This window comes from Vicia villosa, linkage group LG2 (genome assembly GCF_029867415.1).
Source record: "Vicia villosa cultivar HV-30 ecotype Madison, WI linkage group LG2, Vvil1.0, whole genome shotgun sequence".
NCBI classification, from domain to species: Eukaryota; Viridiplantae; Streptophyta; class Magnoliopsida; order Fabales; family Fabaceae; genus Vicia; species Vicia villosa.
Window position 1 is genome coordinate 57,068,530 of NC_081181.1, and position 23,654 is coordinate 57,092,183.

The window sequence follows — 23,654 nt, forward strand, 5'->3', positions numbered from 1 at the left end:
TGGAAGATTACTCATATTTGGCCAAATATTTCTTTTACTTTTATTTGCAATTATAATTTCCAAACCAAAAACCCCAAGGCTTTTTGTGTAATTGAATTCATAATAACTCTATAATATCACGCAGTCCTTGAGATCGATATTCGGGGAATTTTCCCTTTATTACTATAGAGGGAAAATAGTACACTTGCTATTTTACTAATCAGGGAGCACAAACACTCTTCTGCAAAAGTTTGATTTTGAACAAAAGTAGTCCACTGAATGTGCCAATTTGTTTACTAATATTTTAGCAAACAATCACGAATTTTAGTTCACTTATAGGAACAAACTCGAAAATCCTTGAAATACTTTATGTGAAATATTTTGAAAAAATGTGATAGTGCTGTAAGTTATTTTTAATGCAAATAACTAAAGAAATCGGATAAATGTTCTTAAATTAACAAAAGAAACTATAAAAAAGAAAACTATAAAAGGCAATAGAAAGTGATTGAATTAAAGACGTAATATAATTTTTCACAAACTTGAGATCTCAATAAATCAGATGTGAGAGTTCTAAAGAGAATAAAATAAAATGCCAATCTTGGCTAGATTATCGAAATCTACTAGAATAAGTACATCATTAACTGTCAACAACGGTTATCTCTCTAGAATTCGACATGTATCTTGCGACGCGAATTTTTATCTTTTGATGTGTTTCCACGTGTCTTTGGTTCTTAAACTGTTCAAATCGTTATTATTGTCGAAAATGTCCTCGAATCACCCAATCATGTCCGTCAAAAAGTGTACTTGTCTAATTTATGAAAATTCCCATACTCATGTCAAAATGTTAGCAAAAATTTCACGCTAACATCATTAATATAATGCTTTAGATGGAAGTTTATATATATATATATATATATATATATATATATATATATATATATATATATATATATATATATATATATATATATATAACTGTTAAATATTAATGTTAAAAATATCAACATAAGCATCATTAAAAAGTCTAAATAAACGTATCATTTAACATTAATTCATTGAGGGTGTGTTTGTTTCATGACTTAAGATTATATTTTTTAAAATATTATTCTTAGAATTATTATTTTCGAGAACATTGTTCCAACCTATGTGTTTCGGTAGAAATTTAGATTTCTAAAAATAATAATAAAATTTGTTTAATTTTAAATTATAAAAATAATAAATAATAATGATTAAGAATGATAGTTGAAAGTTAGAGTTGAACCAACTTATTCTCATGAGATATTTTATTTCCACCCTTTATGTCTTAGAATAAAAATTAAAAAGTTATATATAAAATAATATTTCTTGAAATAAAAAGTTTCAAATTTTAAAATCTGAATCAAATATGAGAATATTAATATAGTCATATTTTCAAAAATAATTTTTATAACCTTAAAACAAATTCACCCTAGATCTCTTCTCTAAAATACTTTTATTCCTAATAAATTTTTATTAATTTCTCACATATATTAAAAACTTATATGTATAGATTTGAAGTATGCTAAATCTATTCAATAAAAAAAATATTTTTTTAAGAAAATAAAATATTAATACTTTTAAAATACACACTGTATCCCCAAAATATCCGTATTTGATACATTTTGAATATGAATGCATCTTCAATTTTGTAAAATATCCGAACTTCTTACATCCACGCCTATTTACCCAAGTCATCAATGAGACCAGCCACTGCCTTTTCCATTAATAACCCGTGACGCAAGCTCTGCCCATGCTTTTTTAAATTCACGCACCAACCAGTAAATCACATTTAAATACCCTGAATAATCTTATCCTTCTAGATACAATTTTTAAATAACTTAATTTTCTTATATTCCCTTTTAATACTAGTACATGTACATCTCTTGTCCTACACGAAAAAACCATTTTCCTTTTAAAATATTGACTTCAAGCCGTTATTACTAAGGAACTTCATTCTCGAAGGTGTGGTGAAGCTTCTCCGTGTTAACAGTTTGAACACACAAAACGTGTGAATGCCATTCAAAAAAAGGAAAATCCCTTTTTTTTTCAGTACAACTTCTTTTCCTTTTTTTTTTTTTTTCAGAAGACCCAATAAATAATAAATAAAAATAAAAAGTAACCCACGTTTGAATGGAATAGCCTCCTCAACTCACATATATAAATACCAAATAACCTTCTTCATTTACCTCCTCACCAATCTTCAACTCCAACCACCTTCTCAACAAACCTAACAAAAAAAACCATAGCAATTTCAATTCAGTTACAGCAAAAATAATCACAATGCAAACCGTTTCAGGTTCATCTCTCAGTGAGGTTTCTGGAAAGTTCGAAAACGATTTCTTCGCCAAGCTGAAAATCGAAGACGATAAAACCGAAAACGAAGTTAAGCGAGAAAAAGATGAGGTAGAAGAAGATGACGATGATGATGAAGAGTTTACTTTCGTTTTCGCAGATCCTAACGGCTCGCCGATTTCCGCTGATGATGTGTTTGAGAAAGGTCAGATTCGTCCTATTTTTCCTATTTTCGGTCAGGATCTTCATTTCACCGACGATTCCGATAACGAATCTGGAAGCCGTTCGCCGGTGAAGAAGATTTTCGTTGAATCTCCATCTTCTTCCGGGAAAGCAACATCGTCGACTTCCGCGGCGGTGGAAGAAGGGACGTACTGCGAGTGGAATCCAAAAGTAGCGAAGAAGAGTAACTCGACGGGATCATCAAAGTTATGGAAGTTACGCGATCCGAAGCTTAGAAGTAACAGTGACGGTAAAGATGCTTTTGTGTTTTTGAATCCGGCGAAGGTGGAGAAAGCGAGTTCCGGTGAGACGAAAAACGTGGTGGTAAGGAAGGTGAAAGTGGCGTCGGCGAAGGGGAAACCGGCACCGTCGGCGCATGAGAAACATTATATGATGAGTAAAGCGAGGAAGGAAAGTGATAAACGCAAGTCTTACTTGCCGTATAGGCAAGAGTTGTTTGGGTTCTTTTCGAGTACTAATGGATTGGGATTGAGTAGGAATGTTCATCCTTATTGAGGATTTTTTTTGCTATGACTAGTTCATGTAATTAGATTCATGTTCTTTTATTATTAATTTAGTTTTTTTTGAAAGTGTTTGATGAATATATCAAGCTAACTTGGGGTTCTTTTCCATGTAAATTTGTTGATAATAGTACTCTAGTTTTTAAATATTTGTGCGTATCAAGGATTACAAACAACAGCATATTGTATTCTCAAAGCATTTCGATCGTGGCCATCCTAACCCGAGAGATTAGTCTCCGCAGTGAGTGCGGATATTGATTTTTATCTATTTGATGGGCTGTGTAATGTGAGGATAATTTTGTTTGAGCGCTTCAACCAGAAACATAATTATTATGAATGAACTGTCCAAATCGTTGGTGGATCGACCCTCTATCACATAAATGAAAGCAGCTGTAATGCCAGCAAAAGGAAGAGAGACTTAACTCAAGGTGAAAGCATCAACTCAGAGATATGTAAATTTAAACTATGAGTTGTGTTATTTTAATATCTAAATTTTAACACCGAATATGACAACAACTGCAGAGCCTCTGTATCCAGTTTTTGAATTTTCAACTTAAGTTCAACATGTATTACAGTTTTGATTTTAAGTGAAACGCAATAAATTTGTTACTCGCAACAAGTTGTATATGAATTATTAGAGATTGGTGTTACATCTGGTACAGTCAATTAATTTTTCAACTACGCACCCAAACTTTACTTTAAAATCACAAAGTTGTCCTTCCCAATTTCAATTAATTTTTCAACAACGCACCCAAACTTTACTTTAAAATCACAAAAGTTGTTCTTTCCAATTTCTACCTGTCCTTTAGTTTTGTTGTCAGCAGACACTGCATAATATTAACAGAAAGACAGGTTTTGTCCATGAATTTAAGGATCAAGATTGCAAATAGGATGCACCAAGCAAAGTTATTTGTATGGTTATTATTTCATAAAATTAAATACCAATCCTTGTAATTTAAGGGGAAGATTAAACAAGAGAGACAGCATCGTCGTACACCTCCATGATTCTGTGGTCGCTGTATTTCCCATCGTTCGACTGCTGCATTTGCGGCTGTCGTTGAACCCCATTAGCCAACAACATATTTCCTTTCTAATTCTTAGATTTGGTTATATCATTTTATTTCACCAAAATAATGTTCTATTTGTTGTAATTACTGGTAGAAACAACATCATTAAGCCCTTTCAAATGCACAACATGAGAACGAAACTTTTGTGTTTTATTTAATTTTGGATTCAACCTAGTACTAATGGTTTAGAAAAACAAAATATAGAAATATGGCATTGTGTGGTGCATCCGATTGATGAGATGGAATAGATTGATGAAAATGCACCATGTCTTTTCCATCTTAGAGGCATTCAATCCTGGTCCAGAATTTAACATGTGTGCATATTTTCAAGTAGGGATCTTTTTGTCATCTTTTATACTGTCCATTTTAGATAAAAATAAGTTATAGTTTTGGGATGGAAGTCAAGGTACGACTTGGTGGAGAGACATTAACGACATTGAGATAGGGGTTTGGAGATTTAAGTTGGATTGGTGTTTAGAAAAACTATCAAGACAGAAAGGAAATGTGACTGATACTATGTTTTGGTTGAAGGGATGGGGGAAAATAGATTTGCATGTCTTTTTGTGTTGGCTGAAAATAAAGAAATTACAATAAGAGATGTGATTTATAGAAATGGAGAATCACAGCAGAGTAGCCTTAGATGGAGAAGAGTATTGTTTGAAAGGGAAAGGTAGTTAGAGTTGAAATTAAAGAAAAAAATACAGAGAATATCTCTAAAATAAAATGAGAAGGATACATGGACTTGGTCGAGAAAATTATATTTGGTTAGAGAGGCTAACGAAGTGTTATTAGCCGCATATAGGTTTGAAGACTCAAGAAAACTCAGATTATAATTGGATTGATGGACTAGAACGAAGCAGAGCGGAATGACACATGATAGAATGAAGCGGAACGAAATGGAATGAAACAGAAATTTCATTCTAATGTATGGGTTTTTTATAATTTCACTGGACATAACAAAATAAATTAGTTTATTTAATTGCATAAACCCCAAATTGGAGAGAATAAAAATCAAAGGATTGAGTGAAATAGAATAGAATAAGTTCCATCATGTTTTATTCCGCTCCATCAGTTATTTACCAATTCAAACAATAGAATCTGATTATATACCACTCTATTCCATTCCACTAATCCAAAGATACCCTTAGAAATGCATGGAATGAGTTAGTACCTTTAAAATTTTCAGTGTTAAAGTGAAGATTATTGCAAAATAAAACTCTAACAAAGACAATATACTTAAAAGAGGTATTTTGATGGAATCTCAGATATTCAGATGTGATAAGGAAGAAAATGTATCACATATTCACATGTATTCTTCGGATGCACTATTACTGAAGTATGGCAAGAGATATTAAGATGGCTGAAAATTAGTACTGCTTTCCATAATACAACACTGAATAATTATTATCAGTTCTCGGGACTGATCTGAAAGGGCGAGAGTAGAATGATTAAGGGTAATCTAATTTGCATGCAATGAAAAAATATTTCAAGACAAAATGGATCGGTTTAGTCTAGACTAGAAGAGATAAAATGGCTGTCATGAAAATGACTAAAGAGCAACGTGAAAGGGTTTAACTATGCATTCAATCAATAAAAATTAAATCCACTTGACTGTTTAGATATTGTCATATTGCATATGGTAAGCAACAGGCTGTGACAAATCAGATAATTCTTTAATATGCATTTGTAGGTCTTGGGCTTTTTGAGTCTCTCTGTGTGCAGGCTGTTGTTTTAATTTTGCAGATTTTGGTGTTTGTTAGGTCTTTTATCTCCTTTGAGTTTTGTGTTTATTCTGATTGTATCAGAAATGCCTGTCTTGGTAATTAGATCCAAGACGATAAAGAATTGGAGATGGAACATTCGACAAGAGACATGGAATCCAGGTCCATGAACCAGACATGACTATGCAATGGCAATATAATCCGTATAAGTGGATACCCACTCGAATCCGCCCGAATTTGACGGAGAAAATCTGCTTTGATTGAGTTTGGATTTGGGCTTGAATTTTTCCCAATTTATATATCACTAAAAATTTAAAATTAATATATCACTATTTTACCAAAAAAAGATTATTACCAATAGTAGGGTTTAGAGATTAATAATCATTCCGGTTTTAGGGTTTGTTTAAAATAACGAGATTAGGATAAACCAAGTAATAAATAAATGTCTCTAATGTCTAACAAAGAATATGAAAAATTGTCATTTTCCTACAAATACACTTGTCAACCTAAATATCATGTAAAAATACTTCAAATATATAGTATTATCTTCTTATCGTAGAAGGACCTTCCAATTTATTATCTTCTTGTCTTAGAAGGACCTTCCAATTTTTGTTGCAATCTTGTGTTTTACGATTCCAAGCACGCATGGATGGATCAAACTGATCATCTGAAATTGTGATGGAACCATCGATGAATTCCAGCTTCATCTTGGAGCCAAGTGCACGTCGCATCGATCGTGTCCAAGAATGATAATTCAAACCGTTAAGAAGAGGTGTAACCTTGATTGAACCAGGTCCATCACTTGGATGAACAAAATAGGGACTTGTTTGATCGAATTGTGGATCAAGAATTTGAGTATTTTGCGGTGGCGCCATTGAAGAAGATGAAGCAAGAAAACTTAGATGAAAAAGATGAAGCGAGAAAGATCAGAGATAGAATGACGCAGAAGTGTAAGGGTGGATCGAGATGGTGGATGATACCATGTTAAAACATTGGAGCAATTCTGCTCAAAAAGTACAAAGTGATACAACTAGCTTATATAACAACTCCTCATAAGCTACTAACTAACTAACCACCAAAACAAAAAGTGTAAGTAACTCTTGACTAACAAATAAGAGTTATAACAAATAAGAGTTAAAAGGTGAAGTAGCTTAAGAGTGAAGTTATCGAATATTCTAACAATTACATCACCAGTTCTGATGATCAAGCTTGTGTTCATCCAACAACGCCAGTAAATTTAAAAAAAATATGACGAGTGACAAATGCATTTGATCTAATTCCACTATGGAGTTGGAGGAGCTGGCATGTGTTTTATTGTTTAGGACTCTACAATGTCTGTCACCATAGTTTATGGACCATGTTAAGTCGCTCAAGGAAGGGTCATGAGTATAGGGAGAGTTCATAGAGCCGTAGAGGCAGCATCCTGAGAAGAGAGCTAAAGGAATGATGACACTTGCTGATATCTCCTTGGCTCAGATGGGAAACACCATACATGCTAGCTAGTTATGATGTTAAACGTGCTTGAGGACGAGATGAAAGAGTTGCGGAAGCATCCAACCGAAGCTAGACATATAAATATCAACACCAATACCAAAATGCAGAAGGCTAATCTCGCTACTGTATCTCAAGTATCAGCACATATATGCTAGTTCATTTAAGATTCATGTAACTAAAACATTACTCACATGAATGTTTAGATTTTGTATCGTCTCAATTTCCAAGTTTGGAAAATGCAATAACTTATCACAGTAATGAAGTCAACTTTCTGTGATTAGAAGTGCATTTCATGAGTAGATTCTGATGCAAGCAGAGCTAGAAATCAAAGAAATCTTTATTGAGTTTATTTCCTCAAACTTTCAATTTATCTTTAAAGTTTCCATCCTGATTAAGTATGAATATCCAAGAGGTATGTATCTAACTGACCTTATTACATTAAACCAATTGATACAATAACTGTATATCAGAATTTTTGGGTGTAAATATTACATGCTTCTTGTAATTATACTATATACATCGTTCCTTCCTGGAATAATATGTGCAGAATCAGAGTCATTTTAGCGTAAATCAAATATTTCAAACCTTAGATTGGAATTTTTGTACACATTGGAGCAGTGCTCATACACAGGGCTCCCATTATCTGGTTCTTTGTGTGGATGAAATCCTCTCTCCGGACAATTTTTTAGAATATTCATCCCATCAGGTTCGGTTATGCGAAAGAGTCCACAGCTCCTGGAAAAAGAATATATAACTTCAAAATAATGTATAATCCGAGCCATTTTTTGCACCATTACGCAAATTAGATGTCACTACAAGGAATCGTTTTTAAAAGGAAAGACAAGTATTATACTTTGAGGTGTCAGTTGGTGCCAATACAATGGCAAATGCCTCCGGAATCATCGCCTGGAAAAATAACACCAAACGGTAAGTTCAAATTCAGACTGCAAAGAAAAAATATACAGAATTAGAATGCATTTCAAGTCAATATACAAGCCATGGTGTTAATAGGAACTCTGATTTAATTCACTGGATAATGTGTTATGCAACATATCTTCGTTAAGTAGATAACACTTTAGATGCTTATTTGAAGTTGATGATTGCGGAACAAAGAAATGCTTTTACAAGAAACTGTTGTATTTGGATCAATTACCTGGTACGAATATTGAGTGTGCAGATCCACCGATGACATGAAACAACTTTGAGAAGGGTGCGTCTAAAAACGTTTAGAAAAAGGTAAGGGTTAGATATAAGTAAAACCAGTAGGAACCAATATTGCTAATTCTATTTGATTGTTGCGCTAAAAGACTAAACGTAGTGTCATAATATAGCAAAAAACTAGGAGGACATACATGGATCCATCCCACAGGATAAAGGGATCTTTCATTTAGAATTGTGAAAACTTCCTCCTCATTTGTGGCATTACACTGTAATACAGTGCAGAAAGTTAGTAACAAGCGGTAATAAAACCAAGCCCTCTTGAAAACATGTGATAAAATAATGCAAATCAAGGCCAAAAGAATGTAGGATTGAATAACCCGTGGTTACTAACAGAATTAGATGCTGATTCCTGCTTCGGTATGATCAGTGTAGTCATATAGAGGGTTCCTTTCTCCTGGATAATTGAAAGATATTGTTACATGTAAACTTCAAATTGTATTAAGCATTATTTCTGATCAAGTTATTTGTTTCACTTCCATAAAATACTCCTAAGAAAGATTTGAAAACGTGTTTGGATTGAGGGTACATTTGGCAGAATCACGGTTTGCTACCGTGATTTTTCCAAAAACTATCCTTTGGATATTCAATGGAATGACGGTTTCAGCATGACTTTGTTAGCATCCTGATTCCAAACATGCACTTATCTCGACAATAGAATGCCGTGTACATAAAAGCAGCTATACAAGACATAAGGTAAGAAAATTATCTAGAAGCATTAGAAGCAGTTGTGGAAATAAACATGACAAGAGTACACGCATAAGAAAGGGGAAAAGAAAAAGAAATACAGTTGCAACAAAGATTAACTGAGGATGTGAATCTCATTTATTCTGAATCTATAGAAAGAGCCTAAAGATGTTCTTTAGCGGAAATTGGTGATAATTATGCCATATACTGATAAAGCTAATATCAGTCTTGGTAAGGCCTTCGGCGCACAGACCAATTAAACAATTTTTAGGGTTTTAAAATGATTCTTACCAGAAATGCACCAAGTATACCGCATGTTTCCAGATCCTTTTCGGTATTTTCTTTCGCAAGATCAAGAAAGTCCTCCATTAACCGCATTGACTGGAAAATACAAAATGAATACTTGTTAAGCATAAATAATCTTCAAGAGTCATGAATAGTCCACTAGTTGTAAAACCTATGAACCACCCACCCAAACAAGGACACAACCCTAATATGTCAAAACCATTAATAGCTTGAGAAAATAGAATATCAGAATCTAATCAGATGCGTCTGTGTTGACACAGACACACATCGGACACCAGACACGCATTCAATCTGAACCATCAGTGTTTGCTACATAATGTAAAACAAAAAGTAGACAAGTCTAATTTGTTGTTCAAGTAATCAACATTTGCAGTAGTGGTTCTTACTATATGCACATCGCGTACGGTAGTTGACGAAGACGATTCATTACCGGAATTGGAAGATCCTTCTCCTGAATTAAAAGCTGTAATATGAGAATTTTGTTCATCATCTTTAGGCACTGTCTCCACACAACATAGTGCAGGGGAAGGTGAAGACTTAGTTACTTTATGATCTAAAAAAGATTTACTGAATTCCATAGCACAAAGTGATTCAAAAAATATATATTCAGTTAGCTCCACCAGCTACACTACTCAAATCTCCTAATTGGAATAGTGAAAATCTTAGCTGCTTCCATCAATGACCCTTAAGCTGCATCCCAAACAAGCAGAACAAATTAATGTTGTAAGCTAAAATATCATTAGACTCATTTATTTTAGTGAAAATCCTAATTTTCCCTAACCAAAAAATAATCTCTTGATGAACAACAGAATTCAAATCCACAGAAAGAACCAATTTCATTGCTAGATACAAGAATCAACAATCATAGAACTAGAGAGACTGAAAGAGTAACTAGGAAGAGACAATTATCTTGCTACTATCAACTAAATTTTGTGTGTATAAATGAATTATTGCAAAATTATTCATGAAAAAACAATATATAAGATAAAATTAGAAGAAGATTGTTACATGTTTTGATGTTACCTTTGCTATGTTGAAGCTTTTGTTATGAGGAAAAAAGTGAATGGTGAAGCTGATTACGTCCTTTGAGAGAGTCTGCCACGGAATCAAAGTGACCAACTCTGCTCTTATCATGTCGGTAACATTATACTTTTGCTTACAAAATTGGGTGAGAAAAAGTAATTAAAATGATTGATTGTAATATTAATTTTTTAAATAATTAATAGGAGTATTATTTTGTAAAAGATGAAAAAGTTCTATTTTAAGATTTAACTTTTTTGTATTTCTTAGAATTACATTTAAAGTCAAAACTGTCATTAGATTAGAACGTTATCATCTTGTTCAAGTGCTACTGAATCTTAGATACTATTTGGGACCGAGCTTTTTTCGGTTATAAAAGTTACGTTAAAGTTGAAAATAAGAATTTTATAAATAAAGTTAAAATTATTTGATAATATTTATAATTTTTCAACTTTAAAAAAATTTAAACTTAATCATTTGATATATATATATATATATATATATATATATATATATATATATATATATATATATATATATATATATATATGAAAATATTTTATTTAATATATAGATAAAATAATCTAAAAAAATGAGAAAATAATAAAATATGATTTTATGTCTAAAAACAGTGTTTGATCTAAAATATTTGTAAGGGAAAGTATTAATTTTTGTTCATATTTTTAAATATAATAAAATATTAGATATATGTTTAGAAATGTTTTACTAAAAAATTGATGCAAATTAAAATAAAATACTACTGTAATCCTAAAAGATATGAAATATGTTAAGAAAATTAAATAAATATTTTTTATAAATATTTAAAAATATATGAAGATAATGTTGACACGTGAAAGAATATTTTTTTAATTAAATAAAATAAAATAATATGAAAATAATTACAAACTTGTTAGAGTTGGAAAGAAGAATTAAAAAATAATTTATAATAATGTGATAGTATAAATTGTGTTCACTAAAATTCAAAAATATATAATTATAAATAAGTAAATATTTTAAAAAATTATTATAAAGTTACTTTCAACCAATAAATAGAAGCTCATTAAATTCTATTTTTAAAATAAAAATCACTTTTTATAAAGAACTTTTTCTAAATATTGTTTGCTAAAAGATAAGTCAATAAAAAGATACACCAAACAGTTATACTTTTATCTTTTAATAGAGAGAAATAGTTAATATTTTTATAGAGTATTTATTATAATTTACAAAAATATAAATAATTAAATATAATTAAAAATATATTGGTACAAAAATAATTAATATTCTCTCTGTCCCAAAATAAACGTGATTTGTAAAAGTTATTTGTTCTAAAATAAGTGTTGCTTTTAGTCTTAATGTAATTTTAACTTTTATCTTTCAATTATATTCTCTAATTAATATTTTTAATTTACTATTTATCTCACATTGTATTAATGATAAAAAGAATACACCAATAACAAATAAGAAAAATTTGGTAAAATTATCTCTATTTCAATTATTATATTTTCTTAGTCTATGTGAAAGTGTCAACTCTAACACTTTTTTTTTGTTTATCACCACTGGTTTAATCCGGTTCGGGGGGTCAGTTCTGGCATCAAGTGGTTCCAACTCTCTCCCGATCGCAGTTGTGAGAATCGAATCGTGGTTCTCCCTACCAAATCTAGCGCCAATCACCACTAGACCAACTAACGATTGATAACTCTAACACTTATTTTCAGACGAATGGAGTAAGTATAATAAAAGTTCAAATAAAAAAATTTGAAGAGTATCTCCAATATTTCATAGGGTTTCATGAAATAATAAAATGTCTTTTAATTTTTTAAATTTTTGGAGAAAACATGATATAACACAATAAATAGTATATTTAAATAAAATATTGTATCATATATTTAATTGTAGTTAAATTTAAATAACAATATACATAACTTAAAAATTACAATATTATTATTTAAGTAAAATATATATGAGTTGCATAATTATAATATTGTAGAGATTACTTGTACCACTATCATTGAATTCACCGGTGTAATGTTTGTTATTGAGTTTGTCCATGAGAGAAATTGGCATAGTCTTTAGTTGGAGTTTGATTCTATGACGGTCGGCGGTCAAGGTGTTTAAAACTCCTTACTTAGTTCCGTGGAATATTAGAAATAGATGAGTGAATTGTATAAACTTAATCACTAATTAGAATTTTGTGGTCTCTCACATTTTTCGGGAGGATAATAGTTGTGTTGATGCGCTTGCTAACATAGGACTCCATTCATTAGGTTCATTTCTTCGTGATAGAGTTTTGGTTGATGTCTCTTATCTTTTATAGCAATCTTATTATATATATATATATATATATATATATATATATATATATATATATATATATATATATATATATATATATATATATATATATATATATATATATATATATATATATATATATATATATATATATAAAATACTATATGAAATTCAATACGAGTTTCATTGAATTTCACCGTTGGAGATGTGTTTTTTGAAAACAAAAATAGTTAACAACACAAATCTTATGTTCCACTGCTCTTTCAAAAATTCAAATATAGTTATTAATTTGGTGAAAAATAATTAGATTAAACACATTTATTTTGTGACTTCAAAATATATTTTTCAAATAAATAATATAGATCATATATATATATATATATATATATATATATATATATATTATATATATATATATATATATATATATATATATATATATATATATATATATATATATATATATATATATATATATTTGGAAAGGATTATATTATTTTTAATGGTATTGTTTATTTGTGATTTTTTATCTAGTCAATAATAAACATAATAGTTGACGATACTCAGACCAATAGCTGACAAAATTCTTGCTAAGTTATCGGGCTGGAAAGGTTCTAACCTCTCTATGGCTGGGAGAATCTGCCGTGTCAAATCAGTTATAGAAGGAATGCTAACTCATACTATCTCAGTTTATTCTTGGCCTGTTTCTATTCTTAAGGAAATTGAGAAAGTTGCTAGGAATTTTATTTTGACAGGTTCTATTGTCAAAAGGAAACTTTGTGTTGCAGCTTGGAATAAAATGTGCAAACCTAAATCTCATGGAGGGTTAGGTCTTAGGTCTTGTAACGACCCGGTTTTATTTCCCGTATCTAATTATTAGATGTTTTATTTAATTATTATTTATGTGGTAATTAATTAATTGGTGTGATATTTATTTAATTAGAGTTTTATGCTAAGATTAATTGGACTATTAGTAATATTATGAAGTAATGTGTTAATGGGCCTAATTAACTAGAATGAGAGTGGGATGGGTTAGGCCCAATATAACAAATAGAGTTAGTAAAGTGTTATGTTAGAAACCTAAAATTAGAGAATAGAAAGAGAAGAGAAGAGAGAAAGAGAATAGGGGGAGTAGATTCTTGAAGAGGAAGGACTAGAGATCAAGGTAAGAGTGTGAATCTAAGTCATTATAGGTTTATATAATTGGGTAATGTTGTGTGTTGCTGTGTGTATAATCTCTATTCTTTCAATTTCATAGATTTGGAAAATGTTAGGGTTTATGTTGAATTCATGGGATTTGTGCTATTAATCATGTTTAATGATGCTTGTATGTGAACCCATGATTAGGAACATGTTTAGGAACCCTTTATGTGTGTTAAATTGTGGTTTGGATGAGTTTTGGTTGGTAAAAATTGGATTTGAGTTGGTATTGAAAGTGCTAAAAACGCACAGGATTTTGCTGTCTGGTGTCATCCGTCGGGCGAGCGTGCGCCAGGCGAGCACCGGGCGAGTGAGCTTTTTTGTAGCTAAGCTACTGACTTGGAGCGTCGGGCGAAGGATTTCTTCCGCCGGGCGAAAATGCCTTGTTTTGTGAAAATTCAAATGATCATAACTTTTGATCCGTAACTCTTTTTTAAGCGCCGTTTGAACCTCCGTAAAGCTGAAATCAATGCCTATCTAATGAAATTGGTTTGAATAAATTATTGAGAACATTCTTGAATTGTATTTTCCAATTTAATGATGTTTTGTGAAGTCAAATATTTGTGTATGTTTGTATACCGTAAAGACGTGAACTGAGACATGATAAATTACTATCATAGTAATGATGTATTTGTTGTCATAGAACTTTGGCATTGAGTTGATGTTTTTGAGACGATGTTATTGTGTGTTGTGAATGTGTCTTTTGTGGATGTGCATCATTGAGTCGCATCCATTGCATAAGTGTCTATTAGCCTGAAAATGGCAACGACTATTAGCCTGAAAATGGCAACGACTATTATTTGGAAAAATATGTATACGTGATTGTATGAAGATAACTTGTATATTTGGAATATGATTATGTTGGTATACAATTGTTACTTGTGAATGTTGTTAGAAAGGATATGTACTTAGAACCTTTATGTTGGTGAAATATGATTATGTACATTGTTTAATAAGCATGTTTGATTATTTGGAATTGAATGAGTTTTGTCGAATGAGCTAAACATGTGAATCTTGCTATAATGCATGTTTATGTGAAGAGTGATGAATTCTTGAAATGTAATATTGTTGTGTTTTACATTTCATTATTATGTTTATTTATAATGATTTGAATTCTCACCCTTCTGTTTGAATGTTTCCCTTTGTTGGTAACGTGCAGGTAACCAAGATGAGTAGTCGTAACTGTTAGTAGTTGGTGTCTTTTGCTCTGTTACATAACACTCGGGGGATCGACGCTTGTTTCCTTTATTATGTTTAAGTTTGAACTATGTGTTGTTTCATGAAGAATATTATGTCTTGTGGTTTTCAAGTCAGATCAAGATGCTAACTTTTTTACGTTTATGAGTTTATGAATTCCGTTGCATTGTTTACCATTTTGAATTGGTTATGAATTCTCCCTTTTGGATATATGCTATGTATATATGAAATGAGCTTTTATATGAATTGTGTTTAAGTTGATAAATGTGACGCCTCAAGTATGTTATTTTGAGATTTATTTTGCACTCTCATTGTATTATGAACCGTTGGGTAGATTTGGGGTGTTACAGGTCTCTCCTAAGGCTCAATGAGGCTGCTAATTTAAAGTTAGCTTGGGATCTTAGGAATAGTTCTGAGCTTTGGGCCACTCTTCTCAGAGACAGGATCATGAAAAACATGTCCACGATCAAATATCACATTTTTTCCTCAATTTGGTCTTCCGTTAAATCTGAATGGATCAACATTGATCATCAATCTTCTTGGATTTTGGGCAACGGGTCCAGCATCAACTTTTGGTTAGATAGTTGGTGCGGTTCCCCTCTAGTCTTCCACACTTCTATCAAGTTTCTGCAGCAACATGGTATTTCTACTACCTTTGTGGTCTCTAATTTCATCTGCAATGGCTCTTGGAAAATTCCCACAATTTTGTCAAATTTTTTTCCTTTCTTGGACAATATGCTTAACCTTATTCTGTTGAGAAATCTGGACAAGGATGATGAAATGGTTTGGCCTCACAGTACCTCTGGCTCCTTGTCCTTTCAAGATGCATACAAATTCAAGAATCCCTCATTTCTTCTTAGTTGGGCCAAAATTATTTGGAGGCATGACATTCCTCCATCTAAATCTCTCTTTATTTGGAAGCTCATGCAGAATAAATTGGTTACTGATGATAATTTAAGAATTAGGGGCTGCCATGTGGTGTCTATGTGCAATCTCTGTAGGAACTCTATTGAAACAGACCAACATCTATTATTCAATTGTAGCTTTTCCAAGAAAATTTGGCTCTGGTTTCCCAATACTGCTCAAATGCGCTTTGGCTTTTGCTGATACGGTTTCTTGGAGGTCCTTCTTTTTAGCCGAATTTGTTGCAGTGGTTTGGGCTATGGAAATTACGATGGAGAGAGGCTGGAACAACCTCTAGATTGAAACGGATTCAGCCTTAGTTGTTCAGGCTTTCTCCAATCCGGATTTGGTCCCTTGGCAAGTCAAAGTCGATTGCTTTTCTTGTATAAATTTTTTCATTTCTAGGCATATTTGTATTTCGCACATCTTTAGAGAGGGAAACTCTTGTGCTGATTTTTTAGAAAATTTTGAAGGATAGAAAAACACTTTGAAAAGGGGGGGGGGGGTTGAATAAGCGTGACTTTAAAAACTTATAAGATAAAAACAATGAACACAATTATTTTTATCCTGGTTCGCTGTTAACGAAACTACTCCAGTCCACCCCCTTAGAGTGATTTACCTCAACTGAGGATTTAATCCACTAATCAATCAGATTACAGTGGTTTTCCACTTAGATAACCTCTAAGTCTTCTAGAGTATACAAATCACAACTTGATCACTCTAGGAAATAACCACTTAGATAACCTCTAAGTCTTCTAGAGTCTACTGATCTCACTGATCACTCTAGGAACCTTTTACAATCAATGTAAAATAATGTTTACAAGAGAATGAATTTGCTTCGTAGAAAGCTATAATCACAACTGTGATATTTCTCTTAAGTTCTAAGCTTAACACTCACTAAATATTACAAGAGTTTGTGAGGTTGAAGATGAAGTTCGTGAGCTTTTATTTTGACAGCGTTTCTGTATTTTGCAAGAGTTGGTTTTTTGCTTCTGATCAGAACTTCCATATTTATAGGCGTTTGAGAAGATGACCGTTGAGTTACATTTAATGCATTGCGTGAATAGTACAACTTTGCATTTAATGTTTCACACTTTTGTCAACTACCTCGAGCCAAGCTTTTGCTGCTTTTACTGACTTTGCCTTTTGTAGCTTCTAACGTTCCTTTTGTCAGTCAAAGATTAGACTTAATAGTCTATCATCTTGTACTTGCTTCTGAACTCAGATTTGTAGATACAACGTTAGAATATCAGAGTCAATCAGCTTGGTGCAGAGCATCTTCTTGTCTTCTGACTTTGAAGAGCTTGAGCGTGATACCATTCAGAACTTCAGTGCTTTTGCTTCTGATGCTTCATAGTCCATGTTCTGATTCTGCTTGACCATCTTCTGATGTCTTGCCAGAGCATGTTCTGATGCAGCCATCCAGAACCTTCCGAGTCAGTGCTTCTGAGCGCTAAATTGTGCATACTCTTTATGTATTTCCTGAAATGGAAAATGTAAAGGATTAGAGTACCACATTGTCTTATACAAAATTCATATATAATGTTATCATCAAAACAAGAATATTTACCAGAAAAAATCTTGTTCTAACAATCTCCCCCTTTTTGATGATGATAAAAACATATATAATTGATATGAATTTGCAATCAGAATATCAGATGATAAAAGACGATTACACAGATATAGCATAAGCATATAATTAGAGTGTGTGAATATGTCTCCCCTTGAGATTAACAATCTCCCCCCTGAAATAAATACTAGAAGAATTTATAAATAAAATACTTCCCTGAGTATTTTTCCATTTCAGCAGAGACTTTCACTTTGCATAGAACTTCATAATATTCAGAGTTTCTGCTTCTTGCTTCCATAGGACAGCTTCAGAGCTTTGAATTTCTTTCGTTGTAATCACTTGAATCATAGCATGCTTGATTTAATCAGAACATTCTTGAATGTATCAGAGCAGACTTACATCCTGGAATGTATCAGAGCATACTAAACAAAATATATCAGAGCATGAATCGATTAGAACATTCTTAAGAAAGAACATGTATCAGAGCATTCAAAAGAAGAAAATGTATCAGAGCATTATAAAAACGAATATCAGAACATTCTTCTTGCTTCTGATCTTGAAGCTTCACAGCACTAAGCTAGCTTCAATTTTCCAAGAGCATGCTTCTCTATAGAATTGCTTTTCCTCATGTATTTGCTTCTCATGCTGAGCTTTTTCAGAATATCTTCAATTCTGCAAAAATCTCAAAGACATAGAACTTGCAAATAATGTTAGGAAATATTGAGACTTAATCCCAGCAACTGATATAATAAATCAAATCAATTATCATGTTTCTCCCCCTTTTTGTCATAACATCAAAAAGCATTAAAAGATTCAGATGATAAAAGACACACAGAGTGAAGAAGATAATATTTCATTGATTAAAATAATATCAGAAGGTACAAAAGATAGAGAGAAGCAGATGCAAGAAACAGATGCATAAAAATAAAGAAAGCAACTAAGACCAAAGACATACTACGACGAGCCAATCCTATTAGCTAAGATGGCCAGAAGGTTTTTAATCTCAGTAGTGTCTTCCGTATGAGTCTTCATGAATGATCTGAACTCATTATGAGTATCCTCGTGCTTGTCCAAACGAGTAGCCAGATCAGCTTGATTCTGTTGTAGAGCCTTCATGGTGTTTATCAAAATAGAGGCAGAAGGTCCAGCAGAAGAAGCATCAAAGCTATTGTCCATAAGAGGAGGATTCTCAACACTTGCATCGACCATGAGAACATCATCTTGATTTTCCTTAACAGGAGATTTCTCAGCAGGATGATTCTCAGCATCATGATTCTCAGCATCAGCTTCTGATTCAGAAGCCTCTTTAGCATACACATGAACAGGGATCTCAGCATCTGGAGTTTCAAGAGCCAGAAGAATGTCAGCCAGATTCTCTGGAGGTGTTGGAGCAACTGGTTCTGATGGATATTCAACTTCTGGAAATACCATACTTGGTGCTTTATCAGAAGGATTCTCCCTAAGCCAGTTGAATATAGACTGAAAGTCTCCAGTCAGAACATTGTATTGAGGCTTCCACACAACCAAAGCCAGAGGATGCACTTCTTCAAGCTCATCAACCAATTCGTTCTCTTCAAGAGATTTCTAGTTTCCGATGGGAAAGAAGTAGTTGTCTTCAAAGTCCCTTAGAAATCCAGAAGGACCAAGAGCTTCTGCCACACATGCTTGCTGAAGGTTCAGAAGATCAGAATTAGGCTCTCTTCTGAAAGCTCTCCAGAGACTCCTAGTAGCAACATAATCCATCCTGGCATTATGTGCAACCTTCAAGGCATCTAATCCTGCCTGTACCTTAAGCTTTAAAAATTCAAAACTAACACAAACAGAGAGTTCAGGGTTATTGGGTTTGAAATGGGTGGTTGAGGAGTCTGGGTTCAGAATGAAGTAGGGTTCATGTTCTCTATCAAGAGAAAGCAACGATTCTGCTTCATCCTCAGAATCCAAGACTACAAAAGCTGGGTTAGGACGAGGTTTAGGTGTATAGTTGCAGGAGCGAAAGAGTTCATGTAATGAATCAAAATTTGGGGATTTTGATGCAGTGGCATTGTTGGTAACAGGGTTGGCAACAGGAGAATAGTTTGAATGAGGAGGAGGTTGAGAAGATGGGATAGACGTGTGAGGAGGAAAGAGGGTTTGAAGGGGTGAGATTTCTAGAATTGGTTCAGAAACGGGGTGGTCAGAAACAAGATTAGGCGCAGTGCCTTGAGTCTTGGGTGAAGGAGGAGGAGTGAGAACTTTGGTGGTTGGAGGTGATTTAGCTGGGGCTTTTTCTGGTTGAGAGAGAGAGGGAACTTCTGTTGGTATAGATTTTGAAATTAAAGTATGTACAGAGTCAGGTTCAGAAATATGAATACCTGAAGATCTCTTCTTTTGAGGCCTCTCAGAGTCATTTCCAACAACCTTCCTCTTCTTCTGAATCACCACCTTCCGCTTTCCTTCAGAAATTTCTTTCTTCCTTGCTTCTTCCTTATTTTCCTCTTCTTCCTTCTTCTTTTCTCCTTCAACAACCTTCTTTTCTTCTTTCTTTTTCTTGTCTTTCTGCTTCTTATCTTTCTTCTTCTTCTTCTTCTTCTTCTTCTTCTTCTTCTTCTTCTCATCTTTCTTCTCATCGTCCTTCTTATCTTCCTTCTTCTTCTTCTTTTCTACTACAACTTCTTTCTTTTCTTCCTCAGCTTTCTCTTCATTTCTCTTCTCTTCACTGATAGAAGGAAGGTCTAGCTTTCGCTTTGTTCTTCTTTCTTGATGGGACGCAACTTCTGGAAAGACTTCTGACACTTCATCCTTAGTAGTCAGAAGCTTCTGCTTGCTTATCCCAATAGGAGCATTTACAGAGCCATCTTGTTTGAGAATGTTCAGATAGTGAACCTTAACATCTGGTTGTTCATTATTGAAGAACATCTCAAAATCAGCAAGAACCGGACCTCTTCTGTTTTTAACATCTGGATTTACTTGAGGAGTAGTGCCGATAGCTTGAATTAGGCCCATTTTCCTCAAGGTAAGAGCGTTCAGAGTACTCCCAATGATTGTGTAAGGATCATTGATTACTCCAGCAGACTCCAATTGTTCAACCATATTGGTTTGAACCAAAAGATTGGTGATGATCCTCCCAAAAGGAATAACATTCCTCTTATGCTTCATTCTGTTTTCATCTCTAGAATCCTTTACAGCATTCCACATGTGATTGAAAATGATGTAAGGGATATCCACCTTCTTCTGCGTACCAAGGCAATACATGATGTATTGTTGGTCTCTGTTGATGAAGTTAGAAGAACTAGTTGATTTCCGGTGATAGAAACAGCCCAGAAGAATCTTAGTCCATACCTTGTATATGTCCTTTAGATCCTTAACTTCCTTTGATTTCTTCCCATCTGTGAAGATTTCACCGTAGACAGCATCCCAATTGGTTCTTGGAGTTGCTTCAGTCTCACCTTTAGAGTTCATCAAATCAAACAGCATTCTCAAGGTGGTTTCAGTGATGGGGAAGAATCTACCATGAACAAAAGAGACGATGGCTTTAGGGATAACGGTTGCATGAATCCAGAACTCCTTTACTAAGTCTGGATAGACTGGTCCACAGAACTCATAGAACAAAGACACCCATCCTTGAAATACCAAGTTATCTTTAATATGAATTTGATGTTGTTCCAGATTATCAACATCCACCATTAACTCACATATGACTTCCAATTGATCCAGTGGAATCGAACATGTGATCTTAGGAATGAGTTGTTGCTCTTGTTGTTGTTGTTGTTGCTAAGGGGAAGAACTAGCATTCTGAGACGAGGATGAAGCCATGGAAGCACTTCTGAGAGTTCTGGGTTTCTTTTTAGGGTTTAAGAAAAGAGAGAAAAGGTTGCAGAAATGCATAAACAAGAGAGAATGAATGCGTGAAAAGAGAAAATGATATGATGAGGGATGTTTAAATAGACACGGATTTGAAAACAAAATGCAATTAAATTATGAGAATGAACAGTTACAGAATGCAGAGAATCAAATGCATTTAATGTTAAGTAACATTAGAGTAAAAACGTGATATTTGAAATGATTTGCACAGTTACCTAAGGCGGCGTCACATCAACTGCATGCATGCTTGTCCAATTAGAGTGAACACGTGTTCATTTTCTGGAATAGCTGGTGACAACTGTTTTGCTTTAAAAGAGATTCTGAATCAACTTAGACATATGAAACATTAGCTATAACAGAATCAGAATATCTAACGGATCAACATTTTCAGAACTTCTTATAAGAAAAAAATGATCATTTCAAATCTAATCCATATATCAGAACTTCTCATCCTTTCACTCTGGGCATAAATCCATACATTCTTCAGAATGAACTTAAACCTATCTTCAGCAAGGGGTTTTGTAAAGATATCAGCCCATTGATGGTTTGTATCAACAAAGTTTAAAGATAGAACACCCTTCTGAACATAGTCCCTAATGAAATGATGTTTAATCTCAATATGTTTAGCTTTGGAATGTAAGATTGCATTCTTAGATAAACAAATAACATAAGTATTATCACATAAGATAGGAATGTTACTCTCACATATCTAATAATCTTCTAGATGACTCTTCATCCAGAGCATTTGTGTACTACATCCAGCAGCAGCAACATATTCTGCTTCTGTTGTAGAGAGGGCAATTGTAGCTTGCTTCTTTCTGTACCAGGAGATCATATGACTTCCAAGAAATTGACAACTTCCAGAAGTACTTTTCCTTTCAACTCTATCTCCAGCGTAATCTGCATCACAAAATCCTACTAAGTTGTATTCTTCAGATCTTCTGTAGACTAAACCAACATTAGTAGTACCTTTCAGATACCTCAGAATTCTCTTAACAGGAGTTAAGTGAGATTCTCTAGGATCTGATTGGAATCTTGCACACAGACAAACACTGAATAAAATGCCAGGTCTACAAGCAGTAAGATATAAAAGAGATCCAATCATACCTCTGTAGAGCTTCTGATCTACCTTCTTACTTACCTCATCCTTACCTAGGACACACGTTGGATGCATAGGAGTATTTGCTTCTTTACTTTCTGAAAGATTAAAATTCTTCAGAAGTTCTTTCACATACTTGGTCTGATGAACATAATTTCCTTCAGAAGTTTGATTGATCTGGATGCCAAGGAAATACTTGAGTTCTCCCATCATGCTCATTTCAAACTCATCTTGCATAGACTTAGTAAACTCCTTTCCAAGTGTAGCATTAGATGTTCCAAAGATAATATCATCAACATATATTTGACAAATTAAAATATTCTTTTTAAAGGTTTTACAGAAGAGAGTTGTATCCACTTTTCCTCTAGTGAAACCATTATCCAGAAGGAAAGAACTTAATCTTTCATACCAAGCTCTGGGAGCTTGCTTCAGTCTGTATAATGACTTCTTTAGTTTAAAAACATGTTCTGGAGACTTAGAGTCTTCAAAACCGGGAGGTTGGTGGACATATACTTCCTCATCTATATAACCATTTAAAAATGCACTCTTAACATCCATCTGATACAAAGTGATGTTATGTTGAGTGGCAAAAGAAATTAATAAGCGAATAGATTCTAACCTGGCCACTGGTGCAAAGGTTTCAGTATAGTCAATACCTTCTTGTTGACTATAGCCCTGAGCAACCAGTCTGGCTTTGTTTCTTACAACTTCTCCTTTTTCGCTTAGCTTGTTTCTGAAGACCCACTTAGTTCCAATAATGTTAAATCCTTTTGGTCTTGGAACTAGATCCCAAACATCATTCCTTGTAAACTGATTTAGTTCTTCTTTTATGGCAATTATCCAGTCAGGATCCTCTAGAGCTTGATCAACAGAAGTTGGCTCAATAAGAGATACTAGACCAAATTGACATTCTACATTGTTCTTAAGGAATGCTCTTGTTCTGATAGGATCTTCTTTCTTCCCAATGATAACATCTTCTGAGTGAGCAGAGTTGAGTCTAGAAGATCT

The 23,654-nt window shown here is 33.2% G+C and overlaps 2 protein-coding genes across 2 annotated transcripts; one reads left to right on the forward strand and one right to left on the reverse strand.

Annotated features, from left to right (window-relative positions):
- Positions 1-2,113: 2,113 nt before the first annotated feature.
- On the forward strand, positions 2,114-3,097 carry LOC131650757 (uncharacterized). Its single transcript, XM_058920463.1, has one exon. The coding sequence runs from the start codon at positions 2,278-2,280 to the stop codon at positions 3,025-3,027; it is 750 nt and encodes a 249-aa protein (XP_058776446.1). The 5' UTR covers positions 2,114-2,277; the 3' UTR covers positions 3,028-3,097.
- Positions 3,098-7,633: 4,536 nt separating this feature from the next.
- LOC131650758 (AMSH-like ubiquitin thioesterase 2) lies at positions 7,634-10,705 on the reverse strand. Its single transcript, XM_058920464.1, has 8 exons — positions 10,549-10,705; positions 9,912-10,215; positions 9,511-9,600; positions 8,867-8,929; positions 8,667-8,741; positions 8,468-8,530; positions 8,168-8,220; positions 7,634-8,049 (listed from the first exon to the last, which is right to left on the reverse strand). Exons 2-8 carry the CDS (start codon positions 10,101-10,103, stop codon positions 7,875-7,877), a joined length of 711 nt encoding a protein of 236 aa, XP_058776447.1. The 5' UTR covers positions 10,104-10,215; positions 10,549-10,705; the 3' UTR covers positions 7,634-7,874.
- Between the last annotated feature and the right edge of the window lie 12,949 nt (positions 10,706-23,654).

Bases quoted from the DNA above. Each gene is read 5' to 3' on its own strand.
- LOC131650757 (XM_058920463.1), top strand. From the start codon at position 2,278: ATGCAAACCGTTTCAGGTTCATCTCTCAGTGAGGTTTCTGGAAAGTTC.
- LOC131650758 (XM_058920464.1), bottom strand. From the start codon at position 10,103: ATGGAATTCAGTAAATCTTTTTTAGATCATAAAGTAACTAAGTCTTCA. The intron at 8,930-9,510 runs GTAAGAATCATT...TCAATTATCCAG, and splicing joins GTATACTTGGTGCATTTCTG to GAGAAAGGAACCCTCTATAT. The intron at 8,531-8,666 runs GTATGTCCTCCT...AAACGTTTTTAG, and splicing joins ATCCTGTGGGATGGATCCAT to ACGCACCCTTCTCAAAGTTG.